General features: G+C 38.4%; 2 protein-coding genes across 3 annotated transcripts in view; one reads left to right on the top strand and one right to left on the bottom strand.

Moving 5' to 3' along the window:
* rwdd1 (RWD domain containing 1) overlaps positions 1 to 15,223 on the top strand; it is a 506,701-nt gene that overhangs the window by 159,715 nt on the left and 331,763 nt on the right. The window lies entirely within an intron of this gene.
* LOC114648668 (amine sulfotransferase-like) overlaps positions 5,428 to 15,223 on the bottom strand; it is a 70,808-nt gene continuing 61,012 nt past the window's right edge. For both annotated transcript variants that reach the window (XM_028797825.2, XM_051924678.1), the window contains exon 7: positions 5,428 to 6,596. In XM_028797825.2, coding sequence (XP_028653658.1) covers positions 6,484 to 6,596 — 113 coding nt within the window. In that variant the 3' untranslated portion in view covers positions 5,428 to 6,483. The remainder of the gene's footprint in view (positions 6,597 to 15,223) is intronic.

Genomic DNA, 15,223 nt, shown 5'->3' with positions numbered 1-15,223 from the left:
AATTAAAGAGAAAGAAAGTATGATCTCACCTAACAGGCTTAAACGCTAAAATAGTATTTTTACAGGAGACCCACTTACTAAGCAAGGATCAGTTCAGACTACAAAAAGACTGGACTGGCCAAATGTTCTATTCTAGCTTTATAAAGAAAACTAGAGGGGTGGGAATTCTCATACACAGAACAGTTCCATTTGTAGCATCAGATGTAGTATCGGACCCTGAAGGGAGATATGTGATGGTCATAGGCAACTTATTTAACAGTAAAATGATTTTGATAAATGTTTATGCACCCAATGTCGATGATAAGGAATTCATGCAAAATCTATTTGCATCTATTCCCAATGTGAACACTCATAAAATTATAATAGCTAGGGACTTTAATTGTGTTTTAAATCCACTCTTAGATTGTGTTTTAAATCCACTCCTGTGACAGGGGGGACGACATCTAACACTGCAAAGACAATTACACAGTTTTTAAATGACCACAACTTATCAGACCCCTGGAGGTTTCTTAACCCAAACTCAAGAACATATTCGTTCTACTCACCAGTGCATTATAGCTACTCAAGAATTGATTATTTTTTTCTAGATAATAATTTCCTGCCTACGATTAAATCATGCAAATACGACACAATTGCCATCTCCAACCATGCCCCTCTAGTCTTGGAGATAAAATCATTAAGCCCCTCACACTCACCTCGCAGATGCCGTCTTAACACTCTTCTATTGGCAGACGAGAACTGCACAGAATTTTTATCCAAACAAATCAGCTTCTTCCTAGAGACAAACACGCCCACAGAGGTTTCTGCAGGAACACTCTGGGAAACTCTAAAGGCCTTCTTAAGAGGACAGATTATTTCATATCTTTCCCACAGAAATAAATTAGAAACCAAGAAAGTGTATGAGCTAAGAAGCGAAATAACTAGAATAGATGAAGAAAAAGCCAGGCATCCAAGTGAAGCTCTTCACAGGAAAAGGCAGGCCCTGCATACAAAACTTAACATCTTAACAACTAAAGAAACTGTACAACTTATTTATAAGTCAAGACATCATTACTATGAACACGAAGAAAAAGCTAATAAGCTTTTAGCTCAACAAATTCACAAACAAGAAGTTCGCAATGCAATACCAGTAATCACCAACACGAATGGAGAAGAAATCATTGACCATAAAAATATAATGCACGCATTTAGAGATTATTATAAATCCTTATATTCTACTGAGTTCAAAGAAGATAACACACAATCTAATGCATTTCTGGATACATTACAGACACCACAAATAGATGCTTTAAGTGCTGAGGAACTGGATAAACCTCTGATGCTAACAGAATTACTAGATGCTATAAAGTCACTTCAAAGCGGGAAATCAGCAGGCCCTGATGGTTACCCCATAGAATTTTATAAGAAATTCTCCACTCAGCTAGCTCCCCACTTATTGGCAACATTTACAGAAGCTAGAGACAACCAAATACTACCTCAAACATTTCGTCAAGCATTAATCACCGTCTTTCCTAAACAAAATAAGGACTTGTTACAATGTGCATCATACAGACCAATTTCACTCCTGAATAACGATGTTAAGATACTCTCAAAAATTCTAGCTAGAAGGATGGAGAAAGTGCTGCCCTCGGTAATATCACAGGATCAAACTGGATTTATTAAAGGCCGATACCTATCTTCCAATCTCCGATGCTTGTTTAATGTTTTATATTCACCAGCAAAATCAAATACCTCAGAGATATTACTATTATTAGACGCAGAAAAATCATTTGATATGATTGAATGGAACTACCTTTTCACTGCATTGGAGAAATTTGGGTTTGGCCCAAATATTTGTGCATGGATCAAACTACTGTACAGTAATCCCTCTCTATATTGCGCTTCGACTTTCGCGGCGTCACTCTATCGTGGATTTTATATGCAAGCATATTTAAATATATATCGCAGATTTTTTGCTGGTTCGCAGATTTCTGCGGACAATGGGTCTTTTAATTTCTGGTACATGCTTTCTCAGTTGGTTTGCCCAGTTGATTTCATACAAGGGACGCTATTGGCAGATGGCTGAGAAGCTACCCAATCAGAGCATGTATTACGTATTAAATAAAACTCCTCAAATATATTGTGGGCACAGGGGCTGTTCGCACCCCTAGAAAATACGGCCACTCCTCAAAAAACACTGAAAGATTACCTTCACATTGCTCTCTTCCTTGCTGGGCTTAAATGTGGCTGTTTTGTCAAGCGATATGCTTCCTGCATGGTGCTTCGCATACTTAAAAGCTCGAACAGCACGTATTGATTTTTAATTGTTTGTTTTTCTCTGTCTCTCTCACTCACTCTCTCTGACATTATGTGCTCCTGACGGAGGGGGTGTGAGCAGGGGGGGCTGTTCGCACCACTAGACGATACGGATGCTCCTCTAAAAAAATGCTGAAAGGCTACCTTTACATTGCTCCCTTCCTAGCAGCTGCGTTGTCCGGCGGTGCTTCGCACACTTAAAAGCCAAACAGCCCTATTGATTACTGATTGTTTGCTTTTCTCTCTCTATCTCTCTGACATTATCTCCTCCTGACGCGCACTCCTTTGAAGAGGAAGATATGTTTGCATTCTTTTAATTGTGAGATGGAACTGTTATCTCTGTCTTGTTATAGAGCACAGTTTAAACTTTTGAAAAAGAGACAAATGTTTGTTTGCAGTGTTTGAATAAAGTTCCTGTCTCTCTACAACCTCCTGTGTTTCTGTGCAAATCTGTTACCCAACATGACAATATAAAAATAACCATGTAAACATATGGCTTCTACTTCGCGGATTTTCACCTTTCGCGTGGGGGTCTGGAACGCAACCCCCGCGATAGAGGAGGGATTACTGTATACCAATCCAGAAGCTTTAGTTTGTATTAACAACATTTGCTCAGACTACTTTAAGCTAGAACGTGGTACCAGACAAGGATGTCCCTTGTCACCACTGCTGTTTGCAATCACCATTGAACCACTGGCGGTTCACTGTCGAAATTCTTATCAGATAAAGGGGATTATCAGAGATGGACTGGAACGGAAAATTTCTCTATATGCAGATGATATGGTTTTATATACATCAGACCCAGAAAACACTGTGCCTGCAGTTCTAACAGCACTAACAGAATTTCAAAAGATATCCGGTCTCAGAATTAATCTGAATAAAAGTATACTCTTTCCAGTGAATTCACAAGCATATAATATTAGATTGGACACCCTACCTTTTACCATAGCAGATCAGTTTAAATACCTAGGGGTAAATATCACAAGTAAACATAAAGCTCTTTATCAACAAAATTTTGCCATCTGTATGGAAAAAATTAAGTAAGACTTGCATAGATGGTCAACCCTTCATCTCACTCTAGCCGGAACAATTAATGTTGTTAAGATGAATATCCTTCCTAAACTTCTTTTTTTATTTCAAAACATATTTCAAAACATTCCAATATATATCAATAAATCATTTTTAAGCAATTAGATTCAACAATAACCTCATTCATTTGGAACTCAAAACACCCACGTATCTGAAGAGCGACCCTACAAAGACCTCAGGCAGAAGGTGGCATGGCTTTACCTAATTTTCAGTTTTATTACTGGGCAGCAAACATACAAGCCGTAAAAACCTGGACACAAAAAAATGAACATACACAGGCTTGGCTCGCAATAGAAGTAAAATCCTGTAGTACTTCTTTATACTCCCTGCTCTGCGCTCCAATAAATGGAAGTTATCACAAATATACTAATAACCCAATTGTGCATTACTCACTCAGAATATGGAACCAACTTAGAAAGCATTTTAAGATGGAAAATCTTTTATCTGTGGCACCTCTGCAAGAGAACCACCTCTTTCAACCCTCGCAAGTATATCCAGTTTTTAATACCTGGAAAAGTTTTGGGATTAAAATGCTCAGAGATGTATATATAGACAACATATTTGCATCTTTTGAACAATTACGTTCCAAATTCAACCTCCCAGCTACACATTTCTTTCACTATCTTCAAATTAGAAATTTTGTTAAACAGAAACTGACTGATTTTCCTCACCTCGTACCCTCCTGGAAAAAATACTGCTCAATTTCGAGGAATTAAACACCATTTCCGCAATATATAAAATCTTATTAAAGTCCCTGCCTTTCAAAGACCCAAGAAGACATTGGGAAGAAGATCTCTTAATCAATATATCAGAAAAGGAGTTGAAGGTAGCAAAGCAGAGAATTCACTCAAACTCCATATGTGCAAAGCATAGAATTATTCTACTAAAAATTATATATCGAGCTCATCTGCATCACTTAAAACTGTCCAAAATGTTTCCAGGGCAAGATCCAACCTGCAAACGCTGCAACCAAGCTCCTGCCTCACTGGGTCACATGTTTTGGGCCTGCACCAAATTAACATCATTTTGGACCAAAAGTTTTAAGTGCCTTTCAGACAGCCTTGGGGTCACAATCCCTCCTAACCCATTAACAGCTGTGTTCGGTGTTCTTCCAGATGGACTTGAAGTGGAGAAGGACAAGCAAACGGTGATTGCATTCACTACACTTTTGGCATGCAGACTTATTTTGTTAAACTGGAAGAATCCTAACTCTCCTCCGATAAGTCAGTGGGAAACCGATGTTTTATATTATTTGAAATTGGAAAAAGTTTGCATGATCTCCCCGTGTCTGCGTGGGTTTCCTCCCACAGTCCAAAGACATGCAGGTTAGGTGGATTGGCGATTCTAAATTGGCCCTAGTGTGTGCTTGGTGTGTGGGTGTGTTTGTGTGTGTCCTGCGGTGGGTTGGCACCCTGCCCGGGATTGGTTCCTGCCTTGTGCCCTGTGTTGGCTGGGATTGGCTCCAGCAGACCCCCGTGACCCTGTGTTCGGATTCAGCGGGTTGGAAAATGGATGGAAATTGGAAAAAATCTAATTCTCAGTTAGAGGATCTGTACAGAATTTTTTCAAAACCTGGCAGGATCTAATCAATATTATTTTAGAACAAGAGAAATAACTATTACCGCATTTATTTTCCTTCTCCATTTTTTATTTACCTATATATATTTCTTCCTTTCTTTTGTTTATTGTTGCCTTATTAAAAAGCCCTAAGCAATTCTCCTTTGGCTAAGCTCTCCTTCTCAGGGGTGGGGTTTGATTTGTCTTCAATTTTTTTTTTTTGTTATAAATTGATCTATTTGTATGGAATGATGACAATAAAATTAATAAATAAAATTAAAAAAAAAAAAAACAATATACAAGTGCAAGTCAAAAAAGTCTCATCTTTATTTAAAGGTATATATCCTCAAAAACTTTGCACAACAATGAAAGGAAAAACAAAAAAAAAAATCCTGTAGAAGATTTGCTGGCATTTCAAATGAATTTAGTGCATAAATGAATTCTACATAACAAAATACAGCACACAGTACCGGTCACTCATCTGTGGTCTTTTCGACTGTATTCATATTATTGTTTCATATTCATAGTACTTGCAATGTGAGCCTTTCTTAGAAATTCCTATGATTATTTGGTATTCATAGCCATTTTTAGAAAATGGAATGTTCGTTAACAACTAAATAAGCACAAGAATTACTAAACGAAGTGAATACAACATACATTTGGCCTTTTTGGCAGTGTTGTACCAATAATTAAGACAGCAAGTGTGATTAAATGCTTAAATTCTGAAATTGTGATTTTCCTCTTTGTTTCTTTGGGGTTCTGCTTTTCAGTTTCAAAAATATGGTTGCACATTAAAACAAGTCACTTCAAGCATTTTCTTGGCAAAATATACAATATAAACTTTTAATGCTTCTATAATTCATTGAACAACATATGTTTCAAACATTTCATTTCTGTTCATAATTAATAATGCTTTTTCCATAACCATGTAGATTTTACAACTACATTCTTTTGCCATTCTGAATACTACAAAATGCTCACGATTACATTTTATTACAATATTAAATAATCACAACATTTATGTACAATAATAGAAATAATGGGTAAAGGTATTGCTTTATTTTAGGTGAAAATGTAGAGATCATTGTAAAGGGAAAATAAAAAGGAAATATTGTTTAGAGAAAAATGTTATTTTTAATCTGGTTTTACTCATAACCCTGATCATTTGGTCAGTGCAATTGTGTATTTTGGCATTTGAGTGTTAGTTTAAAGGAAATGAAAATGTCAAAGTAAAACCCTTGCCAGTATCTTTCCTTTAACTCTTAACATGACACCTAATCTACCAACATTACAGGTGCACGACTTTACAATTCTTTTAAATAGCTTTGTACCACATGCTTAATTAAATGTCTCTGCAATAGTATTCACCATGAAAGGCACAATGTGAAAGGCAGGTTTATCTTTAAAGGCTGTAGATACTAAAGAATAGTTTATTTGCTGCTACGATGAGCAAATGGTGAATGTTAACTAGGGTTTCACACTTCAATATGACACTCAAATAAATTGTGCAAGTAGGAGGCTGATGGAAAGTGCTTCCTTTATTCAGTTTCTCCATATGAACTTTATAGGGACATCCTGCATTTTTTCCTGAAACACTTCATCAAATTTCTCATTCTGTTCCACTGTCAGATGTTTCTTCCAATCGCCCACAATTCCTAAAAAGATAAAATGCGATAAAGTCAACTTAGTAACAGATTTCTGACCACAGATTCATAGAATAAACTACCAAGTAGTGTAGATGCCAGTAGGTCTTTAGAGACCTTCAACATTCAACTCAAAGTGTTATTTTGGGGACTATAATGTGAATAGGATTGTTGGGCTGAGGAGTCTGTTCTTGTCAAAATGATTCTAATGTCCATATGCTAATATGGTTACAGGTATAGTACACATTTAAAAATTTTAATTTAAAAGGTCTACTTACATAAAAAATTTAAAATCTAGTCTATAATCTAAAATGAAATTGAAAAAGGACCTCTAAATACATTCTCCTCAACTTTTTGCTGGCAAAATTTTGGTATTATTAATGATTAAAGGAAAGATAAATACTGTATATGAATATCAGAATACAGGTTGTTAGCGGACACTGTGCATTTAGAAAATTAGATTTCTTTGTCTAAAATGCTCTCTTTGGTGCTATGTGGACTGATTCCTGAGCTGCCTTCTGTAAGTCTATCCTTTCAATTTGGCCTATGCACTGTACTGTCCAGCTCTAACTGTGTTTTCCATGCGATGGAATTGAATTCTTCCAGGCTCCTAGCCTGTGCCTGTTGCCTATACTTAAAATTAGTAATTAATACACTGAAGTGATTTGTTCTTTACATTGCTTCACATATACCTATTCTTTAATTTCCTCAAAATACATATAAATAAAGTACTTATAGTTTCATGGCACAAGTAGCAGAAGAGAGATGAACTATAGAAAACTAAGGGTGAGATAAAAGGTAAGACAACTTTAGTGGACATATTTATTTAAGAAAAATTTTAAAAGGAAAGAGGAAAGGAGGATGTGGTGCTGCCATATAATAATATAACATTTTATTTATTCATAGGCGCCTTTCTAAACATTCAAGGACACTGAACAATAGATAAAACACACATTATAAACAAAACTAAAATACAAAATTTAAAATCAGATCGAGCAACTGTAGTCAAAGAGAAAAAGCAGTCTTAAGTTTAGATTTGAAAAGTGAAAATGATTCAATATTTCTAAGCTCAGATGGTAGTGAGTTCCAGAGCTGGGGAGCAGAACAACTGAATGCTCAGCTCCCCTTGGTGGTAAGACGGGCGAAGGGGACAGTCAAGTGGATGGAGGAAGAGGATCTAAGGGTGCAGGAGGGATTGGCAACATGGAGGAGGTCGGACAGATATGGAGGGGCAAGGTTGCGGATAGCCTTAAAAGTTAGTAGGAGAATCTTGAATTGAATTTGGAACTGAACTGGAAGCCAGTGAAGCTGCTGCAAGACGGGAGTGATATGGAGAGTAGAGGGGGTTCAAGTAATGATGTGGGCAGCTGAATTCTGGATCAGTTGAAGCTTATAAACAGATTTGCGAGAAAGACCAAAGAAAAGGGAATTACAATAGTCCAGATGAGAAGTGACCAGGCTATGAACACGGTTAGCAGTGGTGTGGGGAGTGAGGGAGGGTCGAATAAGATTAATGTTATGCAAGTGGAAATATGCAGACCAGGAGATGTTATTGATGTGGGACTGAAAAGATAAAGTACTGTCAAGGATGACACCCAAACCTGTGTTAATATAGGTGTCTGCATGCTACCATTGCTTTTAAGGCTTATTTCTAAATGCTTGTGTTTTGTATGGAAAAAGAGCATCATTGTTTCATTAAATAGAAGGTTGGCAAGCCTTTTACAACATTTGCCCTGGATGACTGGTTTATTGGAGCCATCATAGTTAGCCCTGTAATGAAGAGTTAGGGTAATTGGAGCACTGAATTTAAAAAGGAGGCCTAAACAGGGTAACATATGCCTTTTTTTTTTTTTTTGCTTTTTTTGTCTGTGGGGAAAGAAGGAAGAAAAATAATGCAGCATGGAGCTATACCATATCACTAAAGAAGTGGGCAAAGAGGTCTTCCAAACTAACCCTAACCCTAACCACTGTGGGATTCATTTATAGGAGACCAGCACCATCCTCTTTATACTTCATCTAAATAAAGCAAACTGTAAAATGTGCATTTTTTCAATAAATTAAAGCTTCGACCTTAAGGACTGGTCTGTATACTTACATTTACATTTATTTATTTAGCAGATACTTTTGTCCAAAGCAATTTACAAACAACAAGTATTTATTCTTAAATCTAAACTTCTGCTTTGTGTATATCATTGGATGACACAGTGGTAGCACTGTGGCCTTGCAATAGGGGGGTTCTCAAGCGTTGGTGCACAGCCATTTTAAGATCTCTCCAGAGATGTTCAAACGGATTCAAGTCTGGGCTCTGGCTGGGCCACTCAAGGACATTCACAGAGTTGTCCTGAAGCCACTTGGCTGTGTGCTTAGGGTCGTTGTCCTGCTGAAAGATGAACCGTCGCCCCAGTCTGAGGTAAAGAGCGCTCTGGAGCAGGTTTTCATCCAGGATGTCTCTGTACATTGCTGCAGTCATCTTTCCCTTTATCCTGACTAGTCTCCCACTTCCTGCTGCTGAAAAACATCCCCACAGCATGATGCTGCCACCACCATGCTTCACTGTAGGGATGATGCCAGGTTTCCTCCAATTGTGACGCCTGGCATTCACGCCAAAGAGTTCAATCTTTGTCTCATCAGACCAGAGAATTTTCTTTCTCATGATCTGAGAGTTGTTCAGGTGCCTTTTGGCAAACTCCAGGCGGGCTGCCATGTCCCTTTTACTAAGGAGTGGCTTCAGTCTGGCCACTCTACCATACAGGCCTGATTGGTGGATTGCTGCAGAGATGTTTGTCCTCTCTCCACAGAGGACCTCTGGAGCTCTGACAGAGTGACCATCTGGTTCTTGGTCACCTCCCTGACTAAGGCCCTTCTCCCCCGATCGCTCAGTTTAGATGGCCGGCCAGCTCTAGGAAGGGTCCTGGTGGTTTCAAACTTCTTCCACTTACGGATGATGGAGGCCACTGTGCTCATTGGGACCTTCAAAGCAGCAGAAATTTTTCTGTAACCTTTCCCAGATTTGTGCCTTGAGACAATCCTGTCTTGGAGGTCTACAGACAATTCCTTTGATTTCATGCTTGGTTTGTGCTCTGACATGAACTGTCAACTGTGGGACCTTATATAGACAGGTGTGTGCCTTTCCAAATCATGTCCAACCAACTGAATTTACCACAGGTGGACTCCAATTAAGCTGCAGAAACATCTCAAGGATGATCAGGGGAAACAGGATGCACCTGAGCTCAATTTCGAGCTTCATGGCAAAGGCTATGAATACTTATGTACATGTGCTTTCTCAATTTTTTTATTTTTAATAAATTTGCAAAAATCTCAAGTAAACTTTTTTCACCTTGTCATTATGGGGTGTTGTGTGTAGAATTCTGAGGAAAAAAAATGAATTTAATCCATTTTGGAATAAGGCTGTAACATAACAAAATGTGGAAAAAGTGATGCGCCGTGAATACTTTCCGGTTGCACTGTATATCTCAAATGTTGTACATTAACTTACTAGTAAGGTTGCTCCCTTAAGGGTGAAAAAAAGGGCAATAAAAAGGCTACACATGGCTGTATCTGGTAGTAAATGGGATCACTACTTTTCTTTGAGGCTTGAATAAAAATTCTTCCCTAAGGCCAGTGTCACATTAACTAACCTCTAGTTGTGAGGTATTTCAGATTTATTGACCGCAGTTGCCAATCTCATAGATGGACTATATCAGTTTAAACCAATGAAAGTCTCGCCATTTTACATTCAGTGATTACGTGCTAACCTTTCAGCACGGTCGTGCTCTGCCATTTTTCTGACAGCCAATAGCATGCCAGTTCTGTATGAAGGGTTAATAGGTGTAGCAAGTTTAGTCACAGACTTGTCTTTTTTTTTTTTCTTTTTTCCATTCTGTTTTGGTACATAAAACATGCAAGATAAGACAGGCGGATGAGCTTCTCTTCTGTTTGTGAGGTCAAAAACCCCCATGTTCCTTATTCCTCATTGCTGCATTACATGAATTGTACTTACAGATGAGCATTCATTGATTGTCAGCTCTTATGCACACAGAGCCCATCCCTACAACTAAAAACAAAAATCTTATTGGAACAAGTCACAGACTAGATGGAGTGAGTCCACAGGTATGTCACATTAGGTGATCGGCTACTTGGGATCACTCTGCCAACTGCCTCCGACTCGCTAACATCATGTAAATGAAGTCCACGACTGAATTTCACTGGAAAAGCATATGTTACCCAACAATTTTCTGTCATACGCCAACCCAGTAAAGTCCCATGGATTATACTACATCTTGATGGGGGAAATTGATCTGAAGACTTTCTCTGCATTGTTGATCAACATTGTTCACATATGTGCTGAACCTGTGAATTTCATGGTAAATGTCTGAGACAAACATGACCATTTCTAATAGCATTAAACTTACAAAAAAAAAAATTAAATCCTTCTTGTCAGATGCAGCTGAACATTAACTAAGTCTAGGATCCTGCCAGCCACCCATTTCACATTTTTCTTAAACCACCTGTTTTCTGCATCTGCTTCTCCTGCTTGTATGTGAAAAATTAAACCAGTTTTTAAAAGTCAGCTATGAGCTTTCTGTTGCCAATTTGGGCGTGGGTGTTACAGTTGCTTGTTAATTACTGTTGTTAAGGTCTTTTGAATTTTCGTTTCACTAAATCACACCCACGTTTTATAGACTGGCAGAAACTCTTCATTTGTTTAATTCTCATTCCTGCCGGAGTTTTGCTCATGCCTTATAAGAGCTCAGACTTGCTCCATGCTCAGTTGTGATAACTTTGTTAGCCATGAATTCAGTGTATCTTTTCTTTAGAATATGTATGATCTTAAACGTCTTGTCTGTTCTCAAAGATTTTCTTTACTTTTTTTTGTACTTCTATCCCAACTACAACCCCAAATCAGAAAAAGTTGGGACAGTGTGGAAAATGTGAATAAAAAAAGAAAAAAGCAAGTTATAAATTCTCCTCAAATTTTATTTCATTGCAGACAGTATGAACACAAAATAATTCATGTTTTTTTTTTGTCAACATCATTTGATTTGTAAATAAATATCCATTCTTGCCATTCAGGCTTGCAACACATTTCAAAAAAAGTTGGGACAGTACAGCATTTACCATTTTGTACAGTTCTCCTGTCTTTTAACAACACTTAAAAGACGTTTAGGCATTGAAGAAATCAAGTGACTAAGTGTTGCAGGTGTTAGTTTGTCCCATTCTTCCTGCAAACAACGTTTTAGGTGCGCAACAGTACGGGGTCTTCGTTGACGCATTTTTCGTTTCAAAATGCGCCAAACATTCTCTATAGGAGACAAATCAGGGCTGCAGGCAGGCCAGTCAAGCATCCGCACCCTCTCCTTACGCAGCCATGCCTTTGTTATGCGCGCAGTATGTGGATTGGCATTGTCTTGCTGAAATAAGCATGGGCGTCCCTGGAAAAGACGTCGTCTTGAAGGCAGCATTTGTTCCTCCAAAACTGAGATATACTTCTCAGCATTGATGGTGCCATCGCAGAAGTGCAAGTTACCTTTGCCGAAGGCACTGACACAACCCCATACCATGACAGACCCTGGCTTTTGGACTTGTATCTTGTAACAGTCTGGATGGTCCTTTTCCTCTTTGGTCCACAGCACTCAGCGTCCATTTCTTCCAAAAAAGATGTGAAAAACCGATTCGTCTGACCACAATACACGTTTCCACTGCACAATGGACCATCCCAGATGCCTCCGAGCCCAGAGAAGTCGACGGCGCTTCTGGACACTATTTATGTAGGGCTTCCTTTTGGCACAGTACAGTTTTAGCTGGCATTTACTAATGTAACTACGTACTGTAGTGCTTGAGAGTGACTTCCTGAAGTAGTCCTGAGCCCACGCAGTTATATCATTTATTGATGAATGACAGTTTTTAATGCAGTGCCGTCTGAGGGCTCGGAGATCAAGGCCATTCAGTTTAGGCTTGCGCCCTTGGCCTTTGCGCATGGTAATTTCTCCAGATTCCCTGATTCTTTTCACTATGTTATGCACTGTAGAGGGAGAAATGCCCAAATCTCTTCCTATCTGTCTTTGAGAAACGTTTTTCTTCATCATTTCAAAGATTTTTGCCCGCACTTGGTGGCAAACTGGCGATCCTCTGCCCATCTTTGCTCCTAAAGGAGTAGGCCTTTCCTCGATGCTGCTTTTGTACCGAATCATGATTGCAATCACCTGTTAACATCACCAGTTTCAAATCACATCATTATTTAGTTATTATACCTCATTACTACCCCTTAATTGCCCCCATCCCAACTTTTTTTGGAATGTGTTGCAAGCCTGAATGGCAAGAATGGATATTTATTTACAAATCAAATGATGTTGACAAAAAAAAACATGAATTATTTTGTGTTCATACTGTCTGCAATGAAATAAAATTTGAGGAGAATTTATAACTTGCTTTTTTCTTTTTTTATTCACATTTTCCACACTGTCCCAACTTTTTCTGATTTGGGGTTGTAGTATGAGCAATGCCTCCTACCTGTTTGATCCCTATATTTGTCTGCTTATTAGATTAATGTATGAAATTAAACCTCACTTTCCAAATGCTTACACAGTCAATTAGACTGAACTAACTTTATTTTAATAATGTCCCTGGTGGTTGGTTACAGGATTGGCACTCCAGCCACCATACAAAACCTCACATTGTTTTTCTGTGTGGTGCGGAGGTGTCATCTGCTGCACTCTGGTCTCAATCTAGGTGGTTCATTGTGTGATTAACACATGCTCTCAACATCTCCTCTCCGCCTGGCAGAAGGATAAGACAATATTTTACTTAAATTTCTGCATTCCATCAAAATGTCAGCAATCCTTAACTTCCACTGTTATGCAGACGATATACAGTTATATCTTAGTACACACTCCCCTACAGATTCACCTCCCAGCACACTCACGGAATGCATCACTAATCTTAAGCTATAAATGGAAAATAACTTTCTCAAACTTAATGCCAATAAAACTGAAGTGTTACTGGCAAGTCCATAATCCCAACTTTCTAAGGCATTCAATTTCTCTATTTCTGTTGATGGTACACTTGTCAAACCTGCTCCTGTTGTCAGAAATCTTGGTGTTTTGTTTGATTCATCACTTAACTTTGAGTTACACATTAGGTCTCTTTCCAAAATTTCATTCTATTATCTCCGTAACATTGCCCACTTCCATCCATTTCCGTCCTTGTCTGATGCTCAAACTCTGGTTCATTGTTTCATAATGTCTCGTATTGATTACTGTAATTCCATCTTCATTAGCTTCCCTGCAAAATCCATACAGAAGCTACAGTATATTCAGAAGTCTGCAGCTAGAGTCCTCACCCACACAAAGCGTTTTGCTCACATCTCCCCTGTTCTCTCCCAGCTTCACTGGTTACCAGTTCCATCAAGAATTAAATTCAAGATTCTTCTTCTCATCTTCAAAGCCCTATATAACCTTGACCCCCTCTACCTCACTCAGCTACTAGCTCCTTACACTCCTTGTCGCTCTCTCAGGTCCTTGAGCAGTAATCTCCTTACTGTCCCATGCACTAGACTCTCTACCCTGGGAGGCATGTCCTTCAGTGCTATAGCACCTCAACTCTGGACTCAGTCCCTCCGAGATTGTTCCTGTTTCTGCACTTTTAAATCGTAGCTGAAAACTTTCCTCTTCTACGAACTTTTGTCATGTGTGTAATTTAAAACATTTTTTTTTATTTTTTTACTCTGTATGTAAAGGGACCTTGGGTTTGTGAAAGGTGCTCAATAAATGTAACCTATTATTATTATTATTATCCAAATGGTTCCAACCTAAGCCAAAATAGCTCTCTGCTGAGTCATGGAGAAATTTTGGGTTCAGTCAGATTGTCTTGGACAAACTGGCCAGTGTCTTACATTACAGGTTTATTAAAGTTCATGAAATGTAAAACCTTCACTCTAAAGTCATAAAATTTCATATTTTTTTTCTCCCACTTCAATCTTCGATTTGCCAAAGACAATATAAAATTTAAAGAAATATACATACATTCTTTATGAAACAAAGTAGGGTACAGTTTGGGAAACAAAGGCCAGTAGTGCTGTAGTGAACCAACACAGACAAAAGAAATGATGCAACACTCTATCAACGTTTACTTAAAGGGTCAGAATGTGCAATTGCATTCCAGATACTATGGATGGTGCAGTGGTAAGGAGACCAGCATTCACATCCTGGGTCCGCCCTACATGGAGTTTGCATGTTCTCCCCAAGTCTGCATGAGTTTCTTTTAGGTGCTCTGGTTTCCTCCCATAGTCCAAAAACATGCAGGTTAGGTGAATTCTTTTGTTTAAATCTGTTTTGTTCTGCACACTAAACAGGTTGGCCTAGTTGGCCCCCACCTTCCTTCTAGACTCTTGTCAAGTTTATCTCAGAATTCAACAGTATCTAATTTCCTTTTAAGCATAATAGTTTTTAACTTGAGAGAGCATTCCTTAATGACAAGTTCAGACACCGGGTTATTCATGCTGCAGTAGTCTATGGGAGCAGTGTGATAACATGACAGGTTATGACTAGCAAGAGAGTCATTTCTACAAGTAATATGGTGGTGCTCATGCAAACCAGCACGCAAAATGTTAATGACCACAAAATTCCTCAAGGTCTTCATAA

Source organism: Erpetoichthys calabaricus, chromosome 3 (genome assembly GCF_900747795.2).
Source record: "Erpetoichthys calabaricus chromosome 3, fErpCal1.3, whole genome shotgun sequence".
NCBI lineage: Eukaryota > Metazoa > Chordata > Cladistia > Polypteriformes > Polypteridae > Erpetoichthys > Erpetoichthys calabaricus.
Note: the sequence above shows the minus strand (reverse complement) of the source record. Positions and strands in the feature narration are given on the sequence as shown.